General features: G+C 37.5%; 1 protein-coding gene across 11 annotated transcripts in view; it reads right to left on the bottom strand.

Annotated features, from left to right (window-relative positions):
• The window catches only part of naaladl2 (N-acetylated alpha-linked acidic dipeptidase like 2), a 460,659-nt gene that overhangs the window by 193,645 nt on the left and 239,356 nt on the right, over positions 1-27,658 (bottom strand). For all 11 annotated transcript variants that reach the window (XM_084921762.1, XM_084921764.1, XM_084921763.1 and 8 more), the window contains one exon: positions 24,704-24,836. In XM_084921762.1, coding sequence (XP_084777888.1) covers positions 24,704-24,836 — 133 coding nt within the window. The remainder of the gene's footprint in view (positions 1-24,703; positions 24,837-27,658) is intronic.

The raw sequence follows: 27,658 nt of genomic DNA, 5'->3' as shown, positions 1-27,658 counted from the left end.
GATGTTAAGTTAGTGCTAATATACAGGCACAAATGGAAAGCACTATCTGTTTGATAGCATTTACACTGTTTTGAAAAACACAAATTACTCACAGTACATGTGTCATAATAACGTGTGGTAACAGCTTTAACATTATGTGGTTTTTTTTCCCCCATGCAGTTTCATTTTGAGTCTGAAAACCTAACGTGTGCTGTAGCAGTGAAGCTTCTGAGATTGTGTCTATATGCAGATGACACTTATCTTTGTAGTCACACATAAAGACATTATATATATTTTGTGAATAATTTGAAAGACCCGGTTATTGGACTCCCACTGGACGCCATGAATAATTGGTTGCAGTACATAGTCAAATAGGTTTTGAGGGCCTAAATACTACACATGATATAAGACTCCACAAACTATCTAACACTATCAGATAGACATCAAACACCATATGGAGCTGAAACCTTTGGCATAGTCAGGCCTTGAAGCGACTTTATGAGAAGCAGAAAGTTTCAGACATAAAAAAATAGCATGGCATTAATTTTTGGTACAGCTAGTACCTTGACCAAGTCAGTACAAAACTACAGTTAGAAATGTCATTGTTTTTTTTAAATTCCATTGAAACCTCTACTCTAGGTTCTTACATGGCAGTAATGGCTTCCATAGAACTCTAAATACCAAATGTTTCTGATGTTATTCAACAAATCAACAGCTAAGGAAAAGCAGCTCCAATTAGGTCCTAAATTCATCTTTCCTTTGTCTATCGAGCAAATATTATTATAAAGCTCTATTACTGTCATTAGCATCTTAGTCTTCTGCACTGTCCAGATGTGAAGTATGTGTGCTCCCAGTAGTGTTTGTTCAGCAGCTTTGCTACAGGCTATTCTCAGAAATCAGCATGAAATCTAGCTCTTTGGCTACTATTAAATTGATTTATATTCTGAGGGAAAATGTTCATTTTTTTGCTGTCCTGTAGATGTGTTTGTGTCATTTTGAGCAGCATTAACACACATTTGAACCTATAAGTTCAAATAACATATAAGCCACTTGTGCATTTCCAGTGACATGGTATTTTAGCAATGTTTTACTTCATGGTGAATTCCACCAATCATTTACACGTGTTTGCAGGTCTAATGTAACACATCACATGAGAATCTAGGTTAACCCTACTTTAAGAAGAGCTGAAAAAAAAAATTCCTTACCAAAAAGATGAACAGTACATATATTGGTCAAGATTACCATTCACTTCTCTTGGCTTCTCATTTTCTTGAGAGTAAATGAGAAGCTGAATGTGTATGTGCTTCCACAATAGATTAGCTTTTTCAGAAATGTATTAATCAGAGTAACTATTTCCCTTTTCATTTCTTGTACTTGTAGCTGCTAGTAGTTCTCTACACTGAATTTCACCCATCTCATAAAGCTCTCTGAATTTCATTTATGTGTAAACCTTTTACTTGGGCCATGTTTGGGAGCTTTCCAATGCAACATGCTTGCTTTCCAATGCAAAGAGTCTAAGAGTCTTTCCCTGAAATATACTAAATAGAATAAAGCATTCATCACTCTGAAAGCAGGCATTAGGAAAATAAGTAAAGATGTGACTTGAACAAGATTGGTAAAAGAGAACCACAATAGCGCTTTTTATTTCCTAGTAATTGTAGAGACAGGTGGTAAAAAGGAAAAATTATATTTTCAAAATTTTTTTTAAGAAAAGAGAACTGAAGTAAAGTTGTAAGATAAAACTTAATGTCACTGTGAACTGCATATCTAATTTAAAGTTGTTGAGCCGAATTGAGTTTCACAGATTTTTAAATCTTCTATTCATAACATCAGTTTTCTTACCTTCCAAAAAACTGCTAAAATTGCATTTAATAATTGTTTGCAATGATCTTCAAACAGCTATATCTTTTAAAGGTCAGTAATAAAAAATAATTCATTTTATCAGATCTTTACTTAACTTGCTTTGCCTCTGTGGAATTTGGATGTTCCAGGCATAACTTGTATTGGTATCACATGTTGCCCATATCTTTATGCCGTATTTAGATTGATTGCTTTGCATATACTATTTGAAAGGACAGCGTCCCCTAGACACTCATCCACTGTGACATTCGGACTTGGGAAATAGATGAGCGACTGGCACTCCACACACTCCAAACCTCTCTCATCACTACCAATTTGTCTTGTTGACGACGGTCTGGTCTTGTATCACGGTTCTCAAAGTAAATCACCCACAAGAACATGTAAAATTTCTCGAGTGACACAATGGCCTGAAAAATTGTCTGACTAGAATCTACATTCCATAAACTGCTGGTAGATTCATTTCTCGATCAGTATACACCACTCAAAATCAAGACTTATGTATGCTTTGATGATTTTCTGGGTTACCTGCTTCCAGTTGTCTTTGTAAGTCTGTTTCCCCTCTAAGTTGGCCAGGTTTACCACTGTGGTTTTGATGGACTCAGTTACGAACAGTTCAAAGCAGCATTTGATCTCATCAATCCAGGACATTTTGTCGGTCATATGGTCATCCTGATGACATTTTCAGCTGAAAGGCTAACTCAATTCTCAGGTGGGGAGAAGTTCCCATTCCTTGACTTGAATGTGATAGCAGTTTCAGCATGGTCATTGTCCTCATCACTGAATTCGTCCTCATCAGGCATTTCTAGGTCTGGATTATATTCCGTGCTGTCGTCAGCTTCCGATTCTTTCTTCTCTAAACAATCCTCACCATCAGTTTCCTGGTCTCTCTACTCACCAGTGTTGTGATCAAATATGTAATCAAGAGCTTTACCTAGGGTATAGCGACCTGCCGTGGTCCTGCTACACAGTGACCTGTCAGCAAGGCCACAAAGAAGCATTATACACCAAAACTATGAAATAAGATAACTCTTTGTCATTGCACAGTCATACCTTGTACAATAGTACAACGAAACTGGAAACCATCTCATGTCCGTACTACGCACAACAAAACACAACAAAGCACAACAAAGCACAGCACAACACAGTAACTTAAAGTGGATTTTTTTTTTAAAGTGCAAGAAAGGTATGAGTAAAAAAAGGAGTGACTTAATAAATAAGTAAAAGAATGAGTGAATGTTTATTGCACATTGTTATGGTAAATGGCCTGTATTTGTATAGCGCTTTACTTAGTCCCTAAGGACCCCAAAGTGCTTTACACTACATTCAGTCATTCACCCATTCACACATTGTAGCCCTGGGGCGCACTGACAGAGGCGAGGCTGCCGGACACTGGCGGCAACGGGTGAAGTGTCTTGCCCAAGGACACAACGACCGAGACTGTCGGAGCCGGGGCTCGAACCGGCAGCCTTCCGATTACGAGACGAACGCCCAACTCTTGAGCCACGATCGCCCCATTATTAATATTATTATTGTTATTTCCCTCAAAAAGTCCAGGGAGATAGCCAAACAGGTCAGCTAGCATTGATTTGGGCTATTGCCCTGTTGTAAAAGCTGTTCTTAAGTCTTCAATGTTATTGAAAAAATGTTGCATCTCTCTTCGAGAACTACAAACTAATACATAGTTTGCAACAATACTCGTGGTCTTTGTTGAAAGAGTCATGGAATCTCATGTCAGTCTAATCAAATTAACTACACTTTTCAGAGGTAAAACTTTTCAATCGGTCAAATTTGACTGGAACACAACATGAGGATATATACATATATATTCGATTTTATTTATATAGCACTGAATCACAACACACATGGTGACACCCCCCCCCCCCCCCCACAAAAAAAAAAAAAAAAAAAAAAAACATAAGGTAGTAAAAGGCAACTGCTTCCAAGTGGGCTAGCACCACAGTTGTTTTAATAGACTTTGATTGTGTTTTGATATTCCTGAGCTGCTGAAGTGGTGGATCCAGGGAATAACTAATCCTTCTCTAATGATGATGGTGTTTTAATGAAAGCTTAATGACACTCTTAACACCCTGGTGTACTAACTGTCAGTGTCTGCCAAAAACAGAGAAAGATGAGGGTAGAACCAAGACAAGAAACAGGGAGCAATAAAGAGGAGAGACACGACTATTATGTGTTGCATTAGAGAGCACTGAAGTTTCTACACATCCTTACTAAATCCAACATACACCTCTATGTTACTTCCCATGAAGTCCAACCATGCATTTTACAGAAACTTCAGAGTGTTCAGTACACTTGGGATTTGGATTACTATGTACCTCACAGCAGGTCAAATGGCCCTAAATGTTTAATTGGAAGTGTTATAAGAACATAATGGTGACTATTATGGATTAGTGGAGTTTGACGACTTGCCAAAATGTGTGTGTCAAAGAATATCTAGTGTTCAGTATTTCTGGCAAATGATTGGAAAAGGCCAATTACAATCTTTCCTTGCTTTGTCAACCCGACATGTATTTCTGTGGAGGTGCATGTCAGATTTTACGTAGGTTACATAGCACATAGTTCAGGGCCGTTTGCTGATCCCACTACCGCAACTGTATCAAGGTGCTCTCTTTTATTTTATTTCATTTTCTATTCATTCATTTTTTTTTTGTTGGTGGAGGATAATCCACCACCTTTCTGTAAAAGTGACTGTACACTACTAGATGAATAGTTGGTGACTGTGTATACAGTATTCCCTCGCCACATCTAGGTTTGCTTTTCCTGGAGTCACTACAACGTGGATTTACCTGTAAACTTATATCGTGGGAATTTCATTACATGTATACTATTGAGTATTCATTTCTTTTTTTTCTTCTTTTTTCATTTCTTTACTTTTTTAAAAAAATAAACAGCATTTGGAAAACTATTCAAATTAAATTTCAACTATATGTACTTTATGCTTATGATTAATTATAGTAAATGTACATAATGGTTAATATTTTAAGGCCAAATATAGAATTCCTATCTTGTGTTTCGATCAAAGCTTTTAATGACCGTTTTGCTTTTACTGAATGTTCTGGGTAGGATTTTGTGAGGAAACCAAATATCCATCCTTATTCTTTGCTCATTTTAAGTTACTTCTTGACATTTTATTAAGATGCCTTTGATATTTTGTACACCTGAAATCAAATTCTTCCTTTAATATATAAGTAACTGTACATACTTTAGTTGTTTAAATACATTTTTTTGTTGTTTTCAAATATGCTTTGATGATGACAATCCAGCTAATGTATTTAATTTGGAAATGTGCAGTGATGTTTTCACAGCGATCTTGAGAAAAATCAGGATCGACTCTACAAGGAGGACTATGTGGATCTATTAGAGTATTTATCAGAGATGTACAAAGTTTGGAAACTACTGAACCTCTCTTAAGTGGATGAAGTACACAACAAAGAGACACTTACTCATCCTCACAGTGTGCTGAGATTACTTCCACTTCAGCTACTGCTGTGTGCCTTCACTTGCTCCAGTGAGAGTGTTTTTACTGGCATACAAACTCTCCTAGACTCAGAGACATTCAGTTCATCCTGCTAAAGGACATCCGAGCCCACCATTTTACATGTTCTTCAGTTCTGATGCGATGCAGAGCCAAAAGGCAGTTATGGCATTGTGCTTATCACTCACTGACATGTCGACAGTGAGAATGTTCCATTTTCTCAAAACACTGAGATGCCTGTGACATGCCTGTGACAAACTAGAAGATATCAGGACTGTTCCTTGGTCTTACAATTGGTAAATGTTAATTGACTTAATTAATTAGAGGGGAAAATAAACAAAAACAACACAACTAGACTATCTAAATCCATTTAATTTGGAAAGTTAACCACCAATGACAAACCAGCATTTTTGTTATTTGTGTATACTATGATACCGCGATACTTTGATATGTACCACTCATCACATTCTTGCAGACCAAGCACACCTTCAATGGAAAAAACACTGTCTGATGTGAACTGAGACCATCAACTTAGTCTCTAAATAATTGTGTAGGTGGTACAAAGGCAATTATCAGGCACTTTTAACATTGTAGCTGACTGGTATATTTGCATAATGCATACACAAAGGATTAAATAGAATCAACATGACAGAGGTCTCCTTTCCATATACATGAGGAAATATAACAAGATACGAAGCCAGTCAGAAGGCATCAGATGCCAACAGCGTATATTATTCCGTGTGGAGAGATGTTAATAAAGAGGTTATGTCCCAGAATTATATTTCTCAGCAGGAAATGAAGCAAAGTCACCACCACACTAGGGTTACGTGGAGCTGTACACATAGGCATACAGTCCACATACATTTAGAGCCCCAGGTCATGACATGTGCAATCGCTTCCATTTGAGATTTTGTGAATATGGAAAAAAACTTTGCAGAATGCTGTACAGTTTGCGACCTCAACAGTAGAGGTTAAAACAGATTTAGCCTTAGAAAACATTTTCTAAGTAATGTGGAGAAACAGCTGTGAGAATACTGCTTAAAATGCCAAAAATCTCGGCTTTGTAACATAAATCTGCAGGAGAAAATGACTGTGGTTGTGCATCCACTAATGAAACAGCAAAGACCGTATGCATAAACTTAGCAATGCAGACACACTGTTCACCATCTTTGTGTAAAAGATGAAAACAAAAGGAAAAAAAATTGTTAGTACCTCATACATTTTGAATAAACAAATTAGCCTTTCATGTCATATACAGTACAGTAGGTGTGGAATTTACTTTATGACTTCTCTCTTATAACCCAATTTCTGTTTATACAATTTGGTGTAACTTTAATGAAAAAAAGCACAGCTTTTTAAATATAAATGTTAATTGTCCAAAACTGACAAAAAAAACCCTTACATCTATGATTCTGACAAGTATGGTGTGTTAACATATAGAAAGTACCATGTAAAGATTTAAAGTATCATGTCGCATTTCACATCTGACTTCTCCTTCAAGATACATAAAACAAGGAAATTACAGTGATTATCAGCAAAATATGTTCAGACACCAGGACATAGCTAGATATGTATTTATATAAGTCTGTAATCTGGGTAAAATTGCTGTGAACTGTGTGGAATATTGGACCCTTGATTTCGTTAATCGTGTTACATCCTCAAAGGTTCTGGATACTGTGGCTTCTCTGAAAAAGAAATTAAATGAGAAGTGCCTGACTGCATCACAAGCATTCACCTTAAATCAGGTAACCCATAAAGTATCATATAACCCAAATAGAGCACTTTGTGTGAGACTGTGGCCTTAATTGTGGTTCCTAGGGTAGTAAAGTAAATTTTATTTATACAGCGCCAAATCACAACAACAGTTGCCTCAAGGCGCTTTATATTGTAAGGTAGACCCTACAATAATATATACAGAGAAAAACCCAACAATCATATGACCCCCTATGAACAAGCACTTTGGCGACAGTGGGAAGGAAAAACTCCCTTTTAACAGGAAGAAATCTCGGCAGAATCAGGCTTAGCGAGGGCCGGCCATCTGCTGTGACCGGATGGGGAGAGAGAAGGACGACAGGATATTAATAACAAGTATGATTCAATGCAGAGAGGTCTTTCTGGCCCCTTTTCAGTGGAACCAGCTCCCAACTTATATTTGGGAGACATACACCCTCTCTACTTTGAGGATTAGGCTTAAAACACATATTTTTGATGAAGCTTGTAATCTTGGCTGGATGTGGTGTCCTTGGGCCAATTATAGTTTCCAAACTACGTAAACCGTTTATAATAACTTAAATTCAGCAAGTGAAAATATTTAATGAAATTCTTGGGAACTATATAAGTCAAAGTTTCTATGAAGAAAACATCATCTCTTGGTGACTGTTCTGTTATTGCTATTATTTTGCTGCAAAACCTTTTGAGTTGACGGTTTGATTTGATAAAAAAAGGAAAGAAAACAGGCTCTGCAGTTACTCGATGTGAGATCACAGGCATGTGATCAAGAGATGTTTTGACTCATGCATCATATTTTAATGATACCTTGTATTATAAAAGCATGTACCATACGTCTTATGCCTCTCGTTGCATTGTCAGTATGTATTTTGTTGCATTTGATCCCTTTTATTGTTCAGTTTGTGGTACTAATGCAGAATACTGCTAATGCTATTTTATCCGCATTCAGTAAATCAGCTTGTTAGCTGTGATTGTGGCACATTGACATTAGCATGTTATGTATCTTGCTAAATGCTTTATTTGCTAGAACTGAAAGTAATTTAAGTTTGTTTATGCATGTTTATATTCTAGATCAGACTCTCTATTTATTTTTATGTTCAAACTACAAATCCTTTCAAATGACGCAGGTAAAAAAATACATGCCATGTTCTGTTTCACAAGGTGGCATGAGTGGCACCTTCATCCTTGCAATGGCTACTGTATGGACTACATTATACTGTGATGAACTGTTAGTCTAACCCACAATCCACAGGAAAGAAATTCTCTGCCATTGGCTTCAGCGCACAGTGGAACTTCTAAAGCTGCTTATGGAGAGAAAGAAAATGTGAGAAATAAAAAAGACGTAATGACATTGACAGACAGGGGAAATGAGTGAGAAAGGAATGAACACAAATTGTCTTGAGTTGACAGACTTTGTTCAACTCCAATGGGGAGATCCTCTTTTCTCTCTTCGGTTGGGCTGTGAGGTTGTGTCCTACACAAGGATGCTTTCACTCTTTCTCTCTCTCTCCTTGCGTGTTTCTGTATGTGTGTATTTCAGTTGTGTTTGTGTGACTGCAAAACATCAGCTCTGTACCCTGTAAATCCATAGTTAACTGGGCCTGGGTGCTGGACAATCCTCATGGTGTTAACAGAGTCACTCACTCACTCACTCACTCAAAAAGAGCTTGCTCCTTCAAGGTTGTCATCTTGTGTACTTCTCTGCATTGTTTTAGACCGGTGGTCCGATTCCACCTACTTGCACTTGTGCATCCATGATATGTACTGGATCTCCATTCGATGAAAATGCTAACCCTTTAACTTGAATTTTATTTTTAGCAAGAAAAAGGCAACCAGATCTTGTCAGCGGAGCCAGTGGTATTCGGTAATTAGGTTGATGAGGCCAAAAATGTTCAGTTCATTGCTTGTTGGCACATGATAACAGACTCAGGAAATTGCAAGTCCATATTGACAGTTTGACCCCTGTCAAATCCACAGTGCACAGCCCCTTGAAGCATAAAAGCAGTAGTGCTGGAAACAGTCCAGAGGTGCAAAAGGAGACAAACTGTGAAGGAGAGAGCAGCCAAATTTATCGGAAAACACTTGTTACTTAATATTCCCTTAAGCATATTAACTCAGCCTAGTTTCACTTCCTTTTTCTTCACCTGCAGGAATTTTCACTGGCCTAACCTGATCTTACCCACATTTTTTTCCTACATTTTTACTGCAAAATAACATTTTATCAGTTTTCTGCATACTGCAATTTCAGTTTTTACTGCATCTGAAAAATGACAAAATAGTAAGAATTGCTTTGCTGTTGTCAGAGAGAAACACAAGCGTAAAACGTGAGCTTAGACTGTATTATTTTGATTAGTAGGCCAGTGTCGCTATCCCTCACATTCCTCATTGGGTCTACTTGTTTCTGAGCCACTAATGTGCACTGCTCTTGATAGAATGCTGGTTATTACTAAAATGATTTTATATAAATCATAGCGCAGTTAGTAGATCACCCTATAATTGCAGGATTATAATAATTTACCAGACTTGGTAAATTTGTCTCATTGCCTAAGAAAATTACATATTACATATCTTATTTTTCAGTTTCGCCTGCCTGATAGTGATCCTGCAATTTGTATAATTTCTGTGATTCCTGTAAAATAAAATGATCTCCCTCTATCGCTCATCCCAGCTGACCCAAATTAAAAATTGATTTGTGATAAAGGCTAAAGGCAGTAATAATGCTGCTATACAACAATGGAAAGTGAATTAATCAAAACCTTCAAAGCACTTTGATCAATTAATATAGTTCATAATCTGGATTAAGAGATCTTATATAAATCTGTGTTCATGAAAAGCAACAATTGGACAAGAAGCAGATTTTATTATAACAGTCTAATGTTCATAGTTAATGTGCGCTTAACAAAATTAAAAACATTTTGGTTAAGTTATGGTATGACTTAAGCTTGACTTAAATTTCCCAATGTATCCTATACTAAAAAAGATAATATAGCAGAAACTAATTAAGATAATAACAAAGGAAGCATAAAACTAACAGCAAGACACAAAAAACTGAACTACCAAAACAGAAAGTAACTAAATGGGAAATCACCTAGCACTTAAACTTGGCAACAAGATGTAAGAGGACACAACAAGAAATCAAATACCTATAAGGAAAGTCTATAAAGAATACAGAATTAAACTACACACGTAATTAAAAATTTGTTAGAGAGAAGACTAAATAATAATAGAAAACCCTGCAAGAAAAAGTAGCTTTTACTTTTGACCAAATCGGGACATTTGATATGGTTAACCAAACTCCTTTGTGGCCTAAACCTAACCACAAACAAGAAAAATCTTTCCCATATAGCACAGCGACATTTCTGGACATATTTGATATCCTTGACTATAGAAAGCATAAAATGCAGTGACCTGAATGTCAGGCAGCAACACAGGAGAATGTCTAATGTGAAAGAACAGAAGTGGGGAGTAGACAAAAGAAAATGCCTTTGAAAGCTTCTCACTCCTGTCAGTAATCATCTCCTTCGCAATTGCACATTCAAAAAGGAATGCATTTATGTGTTGAATAACACAACTTTGCAATTCCCCCAGACTTAAGTTTCCATCTTACACTCAATCAACTGAAAGTTGCAATGGCCAAAAAGGACAAAGAAGGTACAAGAAGCAAGAACAGAAAACAGCCACATTTGCCCAGGAGAGGACACTACAGCAAATATAGAAGGTTTGGTTACTGATGCTGCTCAGGGTTTTTAGCCATTCAGTGTAGGCTGTTTGCTGTGCAGGACACAATTTAATGAAGGAGAGGCATGCATGCTACTAGACTACTGACTAAGAAAATGAGAACAATAGCTCCAGAGAGTAATTGTGAGAGTATCAAATTTATGTCATCGCTGTCTCACTTTTCTCATGCTGATCTTTATTCATTATTGAGCTAAAGAACCAACTTTTTTTTGTGATTGATTAATCTGAATGTAGCCCATAAAACTTTATTTTTTTAAACCTCAAAAACAACCAAACACATCAATAGACTGTAATTGTAATCTGTCAGGCGAAAACTGAGTCTATTCAGCTATTATTTTATTACTTAATGAATATTTTTTCATCATACAAAACTAAATTTGTTGTCACAGAATGCAGGCATAAGGTTTTAAGAGCCTGAATCTGAGACAGACAGACTTTAATCCTTGCACCTTAGTTTTTCCTGTGGTTGTTTTGACACAGAGTACAACAAATACTCCTGGTCATTCAAATTAATGACAAATATCACACAATATTTGACTATGCTGACTGACTTTTTCTCAGTACCCCCAAGACACATATTGATTTAGTTTGAGCGTCTCTGCAAGCGCACAGCCTACAAAAGCTGAAAAAAGTAGACTTGGTACATAAACATAATCCTTAAAAATTGTAGTGGCAAATCAGGAAGTAGTGTATGAATGATTTTGAAAGTATTTTTCTGATATCTCAAAGAGCAGAAAAACATTTTTGAAGGTGACAATCTGATATCCACAGGAAAATAGTTGATTTTGTAGTAAAGGAAAAAAAACATGGTTATGGAATATAGGTTAATGAGTAAAATGAGTTTTACATGCACATAAAAATAAGTAAGTACCTTCCAGGTAAAGCATATGTTACATATTTTTTCCCCTTTTGATATTATACCTGCTGAAGCAGAATCCTTATAGGCAAAGCATCTATTTTCAGAACTCTCCTGGGCTTAGCGAGGCAGCGAGACACAGATGTTCAAATTTCCCACTGGACTCTGTTCTTACACACATGCACATCAAAACTGTGCACAAAAAAAAAATCTTCAGGCAGAGAAATTGTCTTGAGAATGGGAATAATTATGCCAATGCAATTAAGAAAACATGCTCCACATAAGCCACATCTCTATTTGTCACCCTATTAAATCAGAAAATCAACAGGACCAGGGCTAAGCTCTATAAACACCATTTATACCATTCTTTCAAGTGAGTCACAGATGCTGTGGTAAAGTAAATGCATACTTGAGTGAGAAATAAACTGGAATATATAAAAATTCAATTATGCAAGCAAGGAGTGAAGTCATACTGCTGCATGATGTTGGAACTGATAAGCTATTAAGTCTCACAAATGGAAACGCTGACAGTTAAAACGGCCGAGAACACGGAATGTGCTTGCACATGTTCCGTGTGTTGAATAAAGTAAAATGAGAAAAGGAGTGTAGAACTTTGATCACTTTTTCTTTCCACCTCTCTTGCTCATTTCTTTATGCATTTACAGTATATCGTTCTCTTTGGATCTCTCACTCTTGCTTTGATACACTGTGTGTATCAAAAACGCCTCATTCTGTCATTGTCAGCGTGCTAACAGGCTCATTGGACTACCTTGTTATCCAACTCAAACAGTGAGACCTAAAGAAAAAACCACAGCACATTTCCATAATGTTATTGACCGAGTGCTGAGATGCGACGCTGCCTGGAATATACACACATTTGCATGTCTATTACCTCAGAAAACTGCAACTCTTGACATGAGGCAAGGAGAGCCAATTTGAAGCTCTGCTGCACATTCAACATCCTCCAAATATCCACCCACACACACAAACCGTTACACACCAGAATCACATTAAAGCTGGAAAGGAAAGCATTTCGGGAGACAGGAAGTAGTGTAATGAAGGCCAATGATGTCCTTTAGAGGGTTAAACACACACACTTGACATGCATGATGGATCAGCTGTGAAATAGGCTGGAAGGCAAAGTTCAGCAAAGCCAGTGTGACAGGAATTTCAAATAGGATGTACCTGTCTATTTTTGCAACATGTCAGGCACTACTAGTGGTGTTTAGATTGTAAAAGGAAGATAATAGGATCGTGTATGACACAGGTGGCAGATTTAGCTGTTGTGACAGCAAGAGAGGATTATACCAGAGAATCTGAGGATGTGAGGCAGATCCTAGTAGCTCAATGAACTGAGGGCTGTACACTCTGTGTACTTGTAGCATGATTAAAAACACTGATTACAGTTTACATTTATAGCTCAGGTTTCTCTGTATTAGCATCCTGCTCTTTCATTTGAGCTATTGGATATACAGATAGAGAGAGTGTTATGTCTTTCTCACTTACACACACAATACTAGAGGTCAACTTTAAGCAAATTGCATAAATTGTCTTTATGTCTGTGAAGGTTCTCAGTCATCCAGGTCATCGTAGTCAAAGGAGCTTGCAAAGAAAAGCGTTTGGACTTCTTTAAGTTGCTTGAAGACGTTTCACCTCTCTTCTTGGATGAGAGGTGAAACGTCTTCAAGCAACTTAAAGAAGTCCAGACGCTTTTCTTTGCAAGCTCCTTTGACCATAAATTGTCTTCAAGTGCTGGCTTTATCAAGGAGATCGTGTTTTACCACTGCTCTTATGCATAGGCCTGGACCCCCTCAGATGATCATTAACAATACTGGATACAGATACTAACGAAATGGAGGAAACATTAGCCACCTCATCCATATGAACTACATCAAGCTGTATGACAGGCGTGACCAAGACATTGATTCACTGATCCACACCAATAGGATCTACAACAACAACATTGGGATGTCATTTGGACTGGAAAAGTGTACTCACAGAGAGTAACACATGGGTGACCGTGGCTCAAGAGTTGGCAGTTCGTCTTGTAATCAGAAGGTTGCCGTTTCGAGCCCCGGCTCCGACAGTCTCGGTCGTTGTGTCCTTGGGCAAGACACTTCACCCATTGCCTACTGGTGGTGGTCAGAGGGCCCGGTGGCACCAGTGTCCGGCAGCCTTGCCTCTGTCAGTGCGCCCCAGGGTGGCTGTGGCTACAATGTAGCTTGCCATCACCAGTGTGTGAATGGGTGGATGACTGAACGTGTAAAGTGCTTTGGGGTCCTTAGGGACTAAATAAAGCGCTATACAAATACAGGCCATTTACCATTTAAGTCCTGAAGAGTCAGCTGAAGGGGAATAACAAGATCTGGCCACTCAACATTAAGGCTAAAGGTCCAGTTTACCATCCCGGAAATGGTAACTTGGATAGGGTTACCTGTCCCAGGTAGATATCTGTATATGTACCCTAATGTACCCTCCATTCCAATCTGCAACCAGATATTAATAAATCATAAGGAGATCTATGAGAAATTTTATCCTCCTCGCATAATTCAGGTTGCACTGATGTAAATGCTATCGCTGTTGTACCAACATTTAACTGTTCAGCAATGTCCCACTAAACAGCCAACTGTGTGTAATGCACACAGCAACTCTAAGCAAAAGTGCATTCTCTTGAAAACCATGTGAGTTCATTCCTGATGAGAACTCACTAAAGGTTTGTTTTTAACCTTGAAACAAGATGGGAGGTCAGACACTGTTGTGCTCAGTATAGAATACCCTGATTTTGAGCAGGATGAGAACTGCGTGGACTAACACCAGTTGTGACCTTGATTAAATTGTCTTTAAAATTGAAGTGCTTTGTTGTAAAGCTTGACTTGATTGGGTTCTTACTGCTATTCCCAGCAGTTCAATCCTTAGTATTAACACCTGAAAAACAGTTTTAGAAACAGAAGCTCAGTGCTCTATTTTATTACCCAACAGTAGACCATTTGATGAAAAACCAACTTTCAGCACTCTGTGTCATTTTATGATCATAAATTAAGTCTCAATGTGAACTCTGACCATAAGAAATATAATTTCTTTTATAAAAATGGAACAGAAGAGTAGAAGGAGAGATTATTAAACCACTGTGTCATCCGGTGTAATTTAATGGAAATTAATATAGTGAAAATACTACATGATTGCGGACTTCCCAGTCAGTGGCACCATTCTATGTCAACAGAGTAAGCCATTATGTATGAGTGTACCATTTTAGTACTTATAGTAAGTATTGATACTTCATGTTGTTGGTATGTTGCAGAGCTGCGATTAATGTTTTTTTCTAATCCAAACTTACCCGAATACGTTAAGTGATAACTGTATCTCTTGCCAGTCAGATATCATAGTAACGCCACATAGTTACACAGTGGCAGTGAAAGTGGAAGCAAGATTATGAATATCATTTCCTGATAGAGGTGTGGCTACAACTAGAAACCATCAAATATTAAAGAATTCAGTGACTTCTAGCAAATGTTGGTGAACCAACTAGAACCTAAAGTTCTAGTTGGTGTGTGTGTGTGTGTGTGTACCGAGGTAATTTTACTTCAACACTGAGGTGCATGCATATTAGTACATACAGAGAGTTGCCTCTCCAACCAGAATTCAATTCAATTTAGTTCAATTCAGTTACATTTTATTTATATAGTGCCAAATCCCAACAATAGTTGCCTCAAGGCGCTATATTGCAAAGGTACACCCTAATTTTATTTTAGTTTTTTGTTTGTTTGGTTTTTAGTTACAGTTAAGAATGAAAATCTTGATGCAGATGACAGCCATTGTGTCTTTCCGTTTTAGTTTTTAAATTAACGTTGCTATATTTGGTCAGTGAAAGGAGGGGAGTTGATGTCTTACTACCACCTTGTATCTGAATCAGTATGTTAATGACTACATTTCCATTCCTTGGGTTCATTTGAATCCAGCAGGTGTCTAAATAACCCAAGGGATGCTGTAAAAATGAGCCACGTGTCAAACAGTTCAAAAATTAACACAGTGCAGTGTTTTGAATATACTATATTTGGCAACATAAGAGGACTGAAGAGTAAGAATTGCTACATATTAAAGTTTAACACAATAATGGAATCGTAGCCATATGCACAACCAGTAGTGTATACCGAAATGTCTGTGAAGGTTCTCAGTCATCCAGGTCATCGTAGTCAAAAGAGCTTGCAAAGAAAAGCGTCTGGACTTCTTTAAGTTACTTGAAGATGTTTCACCTCTCATCCGAGAAGCTTCTTCATAATATATACCGAAATATCAAAGTGAACTCATAATGGAGAACAATCATAAGCCGATGACCAGCAGCGCTCATTTGTTTATCACAGTAAGGGGATCCAGAAATAAATCTGAGAAAGAAAAACTGCACGCATGGCAGCTACATTAAAAAGACAGAGGAAATTGCCTCACTACCAGAGGCAACAGCTTGGCAAAAGACATGACTCGTCTGGCAGAAAAAGGTGCCAGAAACAATTATTTTTCTCTTTTCCTCACAAAGGAAGAACACAGTGTCTGTTTCCCTCCTGTGGTCTGCTCTCATATGAGTCTTGGGCATGGCATGCCTTTCATGCAGATTGTTCTCTTAATTTCAACAATGAGGCAATGTCAAAAATACTTATTCGTACCACCACTGGTGCCAAAACCCTGACTATATATCCAGACAGAACCTGTTCAGTAAGTAAAACATTATGATTTCACTATCGAGAAATCAATGCTATCATTATCACTTCAAACAAGGTTGTTTTCAAGGCCAGCTCTGACGAAGAATGCACTCAGACTGATATAGTATTTAGTTTCAATTCAGCAATGCGTTAAATCTCCCTTTTGAATATGCGTCTTGAACAGCTTCAGTTTGGTGCAAACACACTTTGCAGCATTTTTAACTTACCCTGCAGGGTCAGGTTCAGTCTGTCCAAGTGACACAGCATGTCGACCAAAAAGGCCAGATCCATAATCCACTTGAGGTCTGAGAGCTTGGAATAGTCCTTGTCCTTCTCTTCCATAAACAGTTTCACGGCATCCAAAAGCTCAAAGAAGCGAGAGAGTACCTGGCCTTTTGACAGCCACCTCAGAGTGCAGTGCAGCGGCAGGTCACCTGGAAGCCCTTGGTCCAGCTCAGCGATGAGATTCTTGAATTGCCTGTGGTTAAGCGCATGAGTGTGGATGTAGTTGACGATTTCCATCACAGGCTTCATGACGTTATCCAAATTAAATGATTTAGACACGAGTTGCTCCATGTGGATGATGCAATGGAAATTCCAAAACTCAGGAAAAGTTTGGTCAGCTTTGCACAGCCCCACAAGCCCGTTCACAGATCCCATCATGGCTGGTGCTCCATCCGTGGCTATTGCAGTTAATTTCGTTATAGGCAGATTTGCTTTTTCAAATGCAGCCATCATGGTTTCTTTCACATCTATGCCACGGGTTCTGTCTTTTAATGGCACAATATCCAGGAGTTCTTCTTTGATCACACAATCGTTTGACACAGAGCGTGCAAATATTGCCAACTGAGGCTTGTCTTGTATATCACAACTCTCATCCAATCCGACACTAAAATACTCACATGCTTGAAGGTCAGAGTGCAACTGTGATTCAATAGCCGTGTTAATGTCCGATATTCTGTGTTCAACAGCGTGGCGGGACAGTTGGACGTCTGATACCATGCTTTTTAGTTTGTTGTTTTCAGGAGACAAGATTTCAACAACGTCACTGAGGCATTTTTTAACGAACTTCCCTTCATTGTATGGCTTTTTAGCCCGTGCAATGTTCCAAGCCAGCTGATAGGATGCGGTCTCTGACCGCTTCGTAAACTTTTTGAAAAACTGTATCTGCTTTTCTACCTGACTTTTCAAAGTGGCAAACTCGTGCTTGCGAAGTTCAGTCCCTTTTGGAAATTCCCGGTCAATGTTAGCATGGAGTGAGCTTAAGTGGCGCTAAAGATTTGAAGCTTTGAAATGCGCTAATGATGTCTGACACATAAGACAGAATGGCTTGCCATTGCGTTCAACAAAAAAATATAAACTCTCCCACTCTGTTAAAAATGTCCCGTGTTCATCTTCATATTTTTTCCCTGCTATTTTGAGGGCGAACTTGCCGCTACTGGGAAATTTTGCAGTATTTTCATCTCACACACATGCGCATTTGATGAAAATACCATACTGAACTCAAGCAAAACAAACGCGCACATTTTAAAACAACAACAACAACACAAAAAAAAACAAAACACAAACTTTGATATGAACGTAAGAGCCGCATGAACCCAGACAAAGAGCCGCATGCGGCTCGGCCACTCCTGTTCTAGATGGTATAGAGTTGGTATGAAGGTGGAATTCAGTGAATAAATCTAAGCATCATCAGCTGAAAAATCATGAATCTCTGCTACAATTGAGGTAACCCAACCCAACTCTGACCATGAAGCCACAGCCACTGTGCACCAGTCACACACTGTTTGTTACTTTAAATCCATCACAGTGCAGCGAACTAACCTGTTTATCCTGCACTAAACCGCAGAGGATTTTCATGCAGCCTTCCAGTTTATCACATCCCACTGAGCAGTCCTAAATCTAACCTCTCTTCTTGTGACAAAGTGGGTGAGAACACCATTTGCCCAGATTTTAGGCGTGTTATTCTTAGTTAACATTCTTGTTTTGATTACTTTATTTAAACTTATTCTGTAGTTTGCAAACATTTACTATCCCAGATTTGTTTATGCTTTGCACTTTTAAAGATTACTTAGTATAACATCTTGGTTTAAATCATCTTTGACAAGTTTATTAAGTTAACATTTTATTTATTTCAACTGTTAGTTTGTCCACTTTACTTTGTTTGAACTCACCTTACTTACCTTTGTTTCAGGAACAAAAGGAGGAAGTGTGCCCTCACTTCCTGTATTTATAGCTTCCTGTTTACTGCTGATGTCACAGGAAGGGCCAGGTGGGGAGGGAAGTGGGTGGGTGAAAGGGCAGGTAAAGAGCTGGCAAAGAGTAGCATAAGTGTATAATTATGATTGTAATGTCTAGTCTTTCCCATTGACTGGAGTATTCCTTAGGAGAACAGTGTGTTTGGATAGCTTAAGTATTTAAGCAGAAGAAAGCTTGCCAGTTCAAGTTCAGTTATGTTTATTTACACCAAGTTATCTTTGGAGTTATTGAGCTTTTTTATGTTTGTAAATATTTTTGGTCATAATGATGATAAATTATGATGATTATGATGTTTGTGTGTTTGCTGGTGTTTGTTGAGCTAAAAGAAACGTTGCATTTGAAATTACCAGCCACTTAAAAAAAGTCACTCCCCTTATGTTCACTCCTCTTCTGTAGGGCTAGCTAGATGCCGGAGTACCCTAACCGCAACTTACAGACACCTGCAGTCGTTCCGGTATTGTGCCAAAAAACAAAACAAACCACTGTCCTATTTTTAACACACGCATGTCTCTTTATGCAACATCTCTTTGTGATTAATACAAGAACAGGATTTTCTTTCATGTGTTAGTGTTTAGAAAAACTCCCCCCAAAAGTGCCTGTTTTGAAAATGTAAGGAGCAGAAAGTACAGATTTTTGTTTAAAAATGTAGGAAGTAAAAGTATAAAGTAGTCTCCCCCTTGCCGTAGAGTTTGCGTTGTACCTTGTCAATCTCTAGTTATGATACCAGTTGCTCCTTCCGGATGTTGGAACTCTGGTCTACTAGTTATTTTGCTGTTAGTCTAGATGCTGGATGCCTGAAATTTCATACCTCCCAAATCGTCTTCATGTACCTTCTTCCACTGGGATTACATCTGTAGTAGCCTTCCAACATTTCCCTATTATTTTTCCTTGTCCACTTCCTGTTCCAGTAGCTCACCCAAGTGTATTAAAATGCTGTTGTAATGTCAGGAATAGTTAGGTACTGCTCATGTTTTCCTTTAAATGAAATTTTAGCCTTTTACATGCTTACATTTTACCGAATAGATCACATTAAAAATACTTTAAATTAACCTTTATCTGTTCCTGGTTGGAATGTAGCCATAAATGGTAATTCATAGTGCTTTGTTTCCTGATTTCAAAAGCATGAAGATGTTTATAATTGCCTAATGTCTACGACGCTCATGCAAAGTTTCATTGAGATTGGCTGACTTGTTGAAGATGAGATAGGATGCATACATATATGCATACATTACAATGATTATAGTAAGAAGATGCTCCACGAGCGATATTGTTTATTAACTGCCCAAGTGAAACTCTACAACTATGGTTTGCAAATTAAAGTCAAGGTAATCAAGCTTTGATACACCACACAAACAACATTGCAGCCAATGTTTTCTGAGTCAGTCATTTGAGTGTGTCTCTATAAGAACAGATTTTTGTGTTGGCACTGGTTCAACTTTATACCAAGTGTCAAGACAGTTATATGGCAAGCCAGAAAATCCAAGCTGTGGCATTTCTTCAGAGAATAAATGAATGCTACAGCAGCATGGTGCACATCAAACTAGATGAATGCTGGAGCAATGTGGAGTAAAGCTGACAGCGAACACCTGCTGATGATATCTAAGCAAACACTGTGGGCTCTGCAGGAATCTGCATACAACTAGATTTTTTTTTCTCTTTTCACTCATGTACTACAGTATGTGACATTAACAGACATGTATGGAAGGAAAAAAAATAAATACGAAACAAGAAACTTAGCAGGGGTGAGCATTTTAAAACTATCTTACTATTTTTTTAAATTAATGCATATAAAATGATTAGTTCTTCTCAAAGGTCACAACACTCAACAACCCACACGTACACAGTGAATGCATACAAATATCCACAACTGTGAATGAACGACTGCTGGTGTTAGAGTACATACAGCTTGATTTGCTGTAGCTGTCTCAGCAGACAATATAGCAGTGATACAAAGCTGCTAGGAAGAGTCAAATTAACAAGCTCAGAAAGGAGGAGGAGAGAGTAGAGAGTGAGGAAGACAAAAAGTCCAAACAATACACTGAGAGGCGGGGGGAAGTCTAGGGTAACATTATACAGAGCCCTCCAAACAGTGGAATTACATTTACTCTAAAAGGCACTTCCACTGGCAGCATTTCCACTGGGAAGCACCACTGACAGCTTCTTGTGTCTTATTTTTCCATTTGAAAAGGGAGCTACTTTTGACACCACTGAGAACCAAGTGTGTTTTAAAGCTCTTAAAACACCAAGGGCCCGGAAAGAAAAAAGCGTTTCAACTTAAGCAGGTGCACCACAACAGCTTTTTAAAAGTCTCACAAAACGGCACAATATGCTTCTGTTTGGGGAAGAAACTGGCCTACATTTCAGTAAATTGTAAGTGCTTAGCATAGGGGCATGTGACAAAGATAGATCCACCCTGAAATGACTAGAAACCTCAGGATATTATTATACAGGGTATTATTATTATTATTATGTTGTATTCTACGTCTCATTCTCCACCTTACCACCAGGAGAAGCAGTGATGCTTGCTTTAGGATACAGTAAATTCAAAGCTTGTTAGACATGTTTTTAGACAACCCTACAGTTTTGTGACATTGAAAAACAAATGTAATATATTGTAATGAAGGTGGAGCACTTTAACACAGACGTCTTTCAGAAATGGATGTTTTTTATGGAATAATGGTCCAAGTTACTTTATTGCACTAATGGATCCAATTTTCATCTTGACCTCATGAAGATTGATTTAAAACTAAAGAAAGGCAGCTGATTGTTAGCGGCAAGCACGGAAGGTTTTATGCAGATTTTAGACCAACTACAATTATAAAATTGAGGCATAATATCCTCTCATTCTGCTTGTATGGCAAAAGCACATTCATAATGATATTTTTCATTATGTAGAACACCATTTCATATGCAAAAAAAATGTAATAAATGGTTTGCATGTAGTTAAAATGGCAAAAAAAAAATATCTTGACCATTTTTTAATAATCTTCAACAATTAGACACTTTCCAAATAAAAGTGCCACATGTACTCCAGTTGTTCCGCTAGCCTCCATTCTACAGAGGAAAACAAAGGCACTGACAGATGGTAGCAAACAAAAACAAATAGTGAAAGTAAAAGTGCAGCTTATTTGAGTATCAGTGCCAATTTTGTTATTATGCAGCAATTTGAAGTTTGCAAGACTAAGCAGACCCACTTATTCAGCAGGTTATAGAACCACTTTTAGTTGAAATAACTTGAAGTTATCATCTCTCTCATTTTGGAGGGCACTTTCATTATGTCCTGACACATAATTTAAATCGGGTTGAGACCTTTATTCTTTTTCTTTTTTCCAAACATGGCACTATTATGGTCAGACATCTCTACTTTGGTCTTATCTTCCCAAAGGACTTTGCTTCAGAAGTCTTGTGGTTTGTTCAGACACACCTAGGTAAAGCGGAGCCATCTGCACTATTCTTTTTAGACATAAAGGGCTTTTCCCCCTGTGAACCCACCCAAACAAGCCACACTTGTTCAGTTTTTTTCGAATTGTACTATCATGAACTTTCAAATCCCATAATGGTTACATTAAAATGCATTCTGCGGCATGTAAAGTCTGAGCTGTAGCTCTTGGCCATTTATGCAATTTCTCTGACTGCACTGTCTGACCTTGGGGTGAAAGTCTACTGCTGGGAAGACTGGCAAATGCAAGTTTTCCTTACATGTATTAAACACACTAGAAGAAATTTTGACAACTTGTTAGCTATCTTGGGAATGCCTCCTATTAGTTACCTGGAGTCAACAATAGAATTATGACCTCTTCTTTTCCTTTGACAGCATCCTTTGAATCACTACTTTATCAGCTTGCATAATAGCAGTGCAGATGTCCTTGGTATTTTCATCAAAATTCTATATCTTTAAAATGCAAGCCAGTGTTAATAAATTACACAAAAAATGTCCCATTCACTTTATTTCTTTATATGTGAAATACATAGAAAGCTCTAGCATCACATTTTTAAGTCAAGTCTTTGTAGGGGACCCATTGAAATTCTTGGTAAATTCAAATTTTCAATCCTAGAGTATTAGTGAAGGATACTGCAAATTGTTAATAACTTTACATTTGTTTGGGGTTTTTTTTTTTTTTTGAAAAAATCTTAAATTGCCAAGTTACAATATGTGGTTCCTTGCTAAAAAAAAAAAAAGCATAAAGGATTAGGAGTTCAAGTTTCAGTTTTACCGGTTAAGCAGAAGAAAATGGATAGACGGATTGATTTTTAAGGGCACCCTGACTAACTCTTTTATTTATTGATGAGAAGACTTCACTGGTGGTACATATATGGGGGGGGGAATGAAGCAAATGACCACTGCTGAGAATCGGTGACAATAAAAAGTATCACACATTAAGAAGACATCAGCATATTAATGTACTTTAATTTATATTTAAATCGTGGTTGTAACATGTTCACATGACACTTCTTATTATTATTAATTTCACTGAATGTATGTTTTTGAGTAACAAAACACAGATATTAATCTTGGCAGACTCTTGCAGTTGAATAAAGTATGGTTTATATGAGTAATGAGGTGTCCTTTCACATCCTCTGTTCTTCTGAGCTGCATTAGCACAAGGGACCTGAGAGCATTGCGATTGGTGAGAGATCAGACAGCCAGCATCTGTCTCTCTCTCTTCCACTTATATACAGCTCAACACACCCGTTCACATATACACTCTTACACATGCTCACACAGCAGCCCAGACATCTGGTGGGGCTCTAGTGGGTCTTGCCACTGTGGTGCTGGGACTCTTACAAGGACTAAAGATACTTCAGCAGTAATGACATATCCCTATTGACCAGACCGGGCAGAAAAACAGGAAGTAGGGACAAGACAGTGTCAGAGAGGTCATTCATCTGGGGAGAGTGATTTAAATACAGTAGAATAGAGTCAAAAAGATATTAAATCCTCTGCCAGAGATCAAGGTAATTTTCAAGCACTGACCAGTATCCAGAGAGGAGTGTTATTGAACTGAGCTTTACTTAAAGGCAGGGGTTTAACTGAACCATGTGTTGTCATTGTTGTTTTTTTGTTTTTTTAAATAAATATAATTTGTAGGTTTTAACACAATAATGTTAAGCAGGTTTATTTGTTCCATGCTGCAGCTTGGCTTTGCTCACAGACTATGACTTTGAAATACTCAGTAAATCAGAACATAATGTCCCCCCACGACATGCCCCCACTCTCTTTGATATTCTTTTGCTTTCCCATCAGAGGGGTCATGCAGGCAGATGTCGTAAGCTTGCAGTTTGTGTCCTTATCATCAGTATCTAGCTAGATAAGAATAGCAGGAATATGTGTTTTAAGTGGTAAAAAGCTCCCTTTCAAAAAAAACCTGACAGCTGACAGTTATTGTCAGACTGTTCAGCAAATTACATTTGATTAATTTGGAGAAATGCATTACTTTTTTTTGCAAGTTGGATACATTATACTGTAAAAGTTGTTAGTTTGTATTTTGAAATATCTTTGACAGAAAATTAAACCTGTTTTTCGTTGTTACATGAGAACCCTATTAATTGACATGGGAAGGTTGTTTTTACCGCTTTTGCTATCACACGCCTACAGTAACTCCACTTTTACACAATGACAAGGATTCGGAAAGGAACAACTAAGATAATGAGAGCCCATATAAAATAAACCACCACTTAAAGGGTGCCTATTGCCTATAATGTAACTTGTACTTTTAACTGACTTATTACTTTTGACACTGTAAAAAGTAAACTCTGCTTATTTAGCAAGTTCAGCCAAATCTGAACTTTTTCAGCCTTAAAAGAAGCATTGGTTGTAGCCTTTTGATGCATGCCTTTTCTGTCTTCTCCTAGCCCTTAGTACCAACCTACCAACAGTGGCAAATGACTGCCCACCCTTGAGGCTGATTACTTCCTTCCCACTGTACTTACTTATAGATTGTGTAATAAAAGGAATTCTCTCTCCAATCGTGTTCATTGTTTACCTTAGAAAATAAAATGCCTTTACATTTGTTGTGAAGTAGTTCTATAAAAATAAGCTCAAACTGAATTAACTTTCGGAAAAAAAATATACTTTAAAAACACAAATTGCTCACTTACCAATTGCAGGATTTCCTCCAGGGTTTAAAGTGACTCTAAAGGCTTGACGCCAAGTGTGGCGACTGGGGGGACCATCACAGGGGTCAATGTATAGAAGAACACCTCCAAAACCCAACTCAGACAGTAGGGATAGCTAGACAAACACAAAGATTCAATGATGAAAACAGAAATAGCAAATATCTGTGTATACCATCACTATTAAGACAAGACGTGCAAACCCAGATTCCTTTTTCATATAGTTATTTTATTCATAAACACTGTCTCAAGTAAATATTTACTTCACTATCATGCAGTAGATGGTGATAAGTCAGAACATTAAGCATTAATTCAGCAAGATTAAGTATTAAACATTACTGTGGAGAAACCCTGAGATGCTCATTGACATGAGTTTTGGTGTACTTCATCTCCTCCTTTATCAATGTGTAGACTAATGTTTAGTCACAACTCAAAATTTAGATCTAATAAAACAATACACCAAAAGATTTTTGATATGATTTCTTAATAATTTTTTTGAAGTTTATTTCTTATTATATGAGCAAAATTAACACAGTGAGAGGGGGTTTCTAATTTTCATGTTGATCAAAGGTTACGCTTGTGTTTATGTAGTCACCCTCACTGATAATAATGCAGAAGTGTTTCTGAGAGAGATGAAGTGTGCTGCAGCTGCCACTGTGTACCACAGTATTTTATCGTTGTCCATGGAAGATGTAGTGTCCTTGTTTTTTATGAGCGTAGATGACTATTTTATTGAATATGTGACACCAACCACGGTCACTCTACTCTCATCACAACTCTGTCCTTCACTGGAAAACAGGGACACAACACAGGCATGGACTCAGGGACACACAGACACACACAAACTCAAAAATCAGCCTCTTTTAATGAAAATCCCTTAATACACGTATTTTTTATACACACGAAAGTCATGCAAATTAATGGTTCTTTTCTTTTCTCAATTATGCATGTGTTCCATGACTGTTCCTAAGACGACTGACTTACAAAACATGCACACACACACAAAAACGCATGTACAACACACATACAAACAGTTTGTAGTCCATGATAAAAGCAGAAAAATTTGTGGAAAACCAAAATCAGAAGAACGCAAGCTGAAAAATGTTTACTCAACTCAAATTTATGATAATCGGATATCAAAGATTTTAGGAATAAATACGCAACAGTGGGAAAATATACTGAAATAAAACCATAATGCAATTAGTAATGTCTTTCCAAAATTAGCTGCTATTAATGGAGCCAAATAAGTTAAAACACACTGATAAGCACATCAGTGTGTGTGTGTCAAATTTGACTGAAGCTGCATGTGTAACATTAGGCCCTGCAGTCACCGTCACACACTCATTAGTGAGAGTACAATTCTCATCAATCATCCTTCCCTACTTCTACGTAAGGAGTGATCATTTCTCTCAGCCACTGGTACATAGAGACATTATGAAACACACATGCTCATATTTGTCACAAACTATGGGTGAAGAGGAAAAAATGGGTCAGCAGCCTGTTGCTTGAAGGGGTCCCATGTGACAGCTGTTTCAGTTAATGGATTTTTAGAAGTCTAACCAAGCCAATGCAAGATGAAGTGCAGTGACCTGACTTTAAACAGTTCCTCTCCTTCCCTTGCTAACTTCCATTTACTCCTGTTATACCTCATTAGGCTGTCATTTATCAATAGCTTAACATACAAAAGTTGTGTAATGTCTGAAACAAAGGAATTAAGTACAGAAGTATTCCTTCAATTATAGCAGAATAACAATGAGAAAAAGTATATTCTGTGTGAGGTTATGCAAGTCTGTGAGTGACTCTAAATACATAATGATCATCTTTTCAAAACCTTCTTACCACATTGGCTTTCCAGAATGTTAAAAGTACAATGCTTAAAAAAATCAAACTCCTGGAAATGTTGAATACAAGCACAGATATATTTTTGTCCAAACCGAGTTAAGCATCAAATTTGATCTTTTAACTTACTCAAAGTAAAAGCATTATTCTCCCAAATACATCCACACAATTTTCTGCAGAATTTTGACATCTGTAATTTAAATAAAATTCAATAGTTCCCTTTTATTAAAATATATTCATGTTGTTAACCCAACCTAATGATCTCTTTCAGATTAGATTGGTTTAATGCACAACGCATGCACAAAGAGTTTTGTTATACACTGACTTCTGGCCGCTGAATCAAAACAATGAATATGGTGACTAAGTGATCTGTATTGCAAGTTCATGTTATCAGATCATAATTTATTCTAATCATTACACAATGTAGTGTCAAGGTTGGCATTTATGTATCGCCGTAATCAATGCAATGCATGGATCCAGTACATTTACATTAACTTTAAATTTCATTGCTGATTATGTCCTTGTAGAGGCTGCCTTCATTTTTTTCAACAGAATTCATTTTGATTTAATGAAAAGTGAAACAATATTAATGAGCAGGGTAATTAACATGTTAGTATGTGTTTATGTTTTAATTAACTGGATTGGAACATATATTTTCCCTGTCATCTTCTTATTGATGGGAAAACTGCTTTGAGGAGAATGTGGCAGACATCCAAGGAGAAACAACCCTAATAAATCAATGCATTGCTAATGTTACTGCTCATGAAGCAAATGGATTGAGATGTCATTGTGCTAAGGAGGTGCAGATAAAAAAGTTAGGTATGGTAATGGCAAACAGAAGAATTAGTCGTGTATGACAACCCACATGGACTAGGTGCTATTGAGTATAAAATCCCTGTACAACAAGCTGCACTTAGATTCAGAAGGCAGTGTGCTACTTTTCCATGCAAGTTAGAGGAACTTCATTTAGGACACTCTGTTTTGAATCATTTTTGAGTCATACCTTGGACTTTTTTAAAGATCAAAACATTTCATTTCTCCTGCTGCAGGATTACCATTTCAGACCATATCATTTGATACCTTTATTGGCACCGTATAGTG

Source organism: Perissodus microlepis, chromosome 23 (assembly GCF_051167445.1).
Source record: "Perissodus microlepis isolate ML-2025 ecotype Zambia chromosome 23, ASM5116744v1, whole genome shotgun sequence".
In the NCBI taxonomy this organism is placed as follows: Eukaryota; Metazoa; Chordata; class Actinopteri; order Cichliformes; family Cichlidae; genus Perissodus; species Perissodus microlepis.
This window is presented reverse-complemented; position numbering and strand designations above follow the sequence as displayed.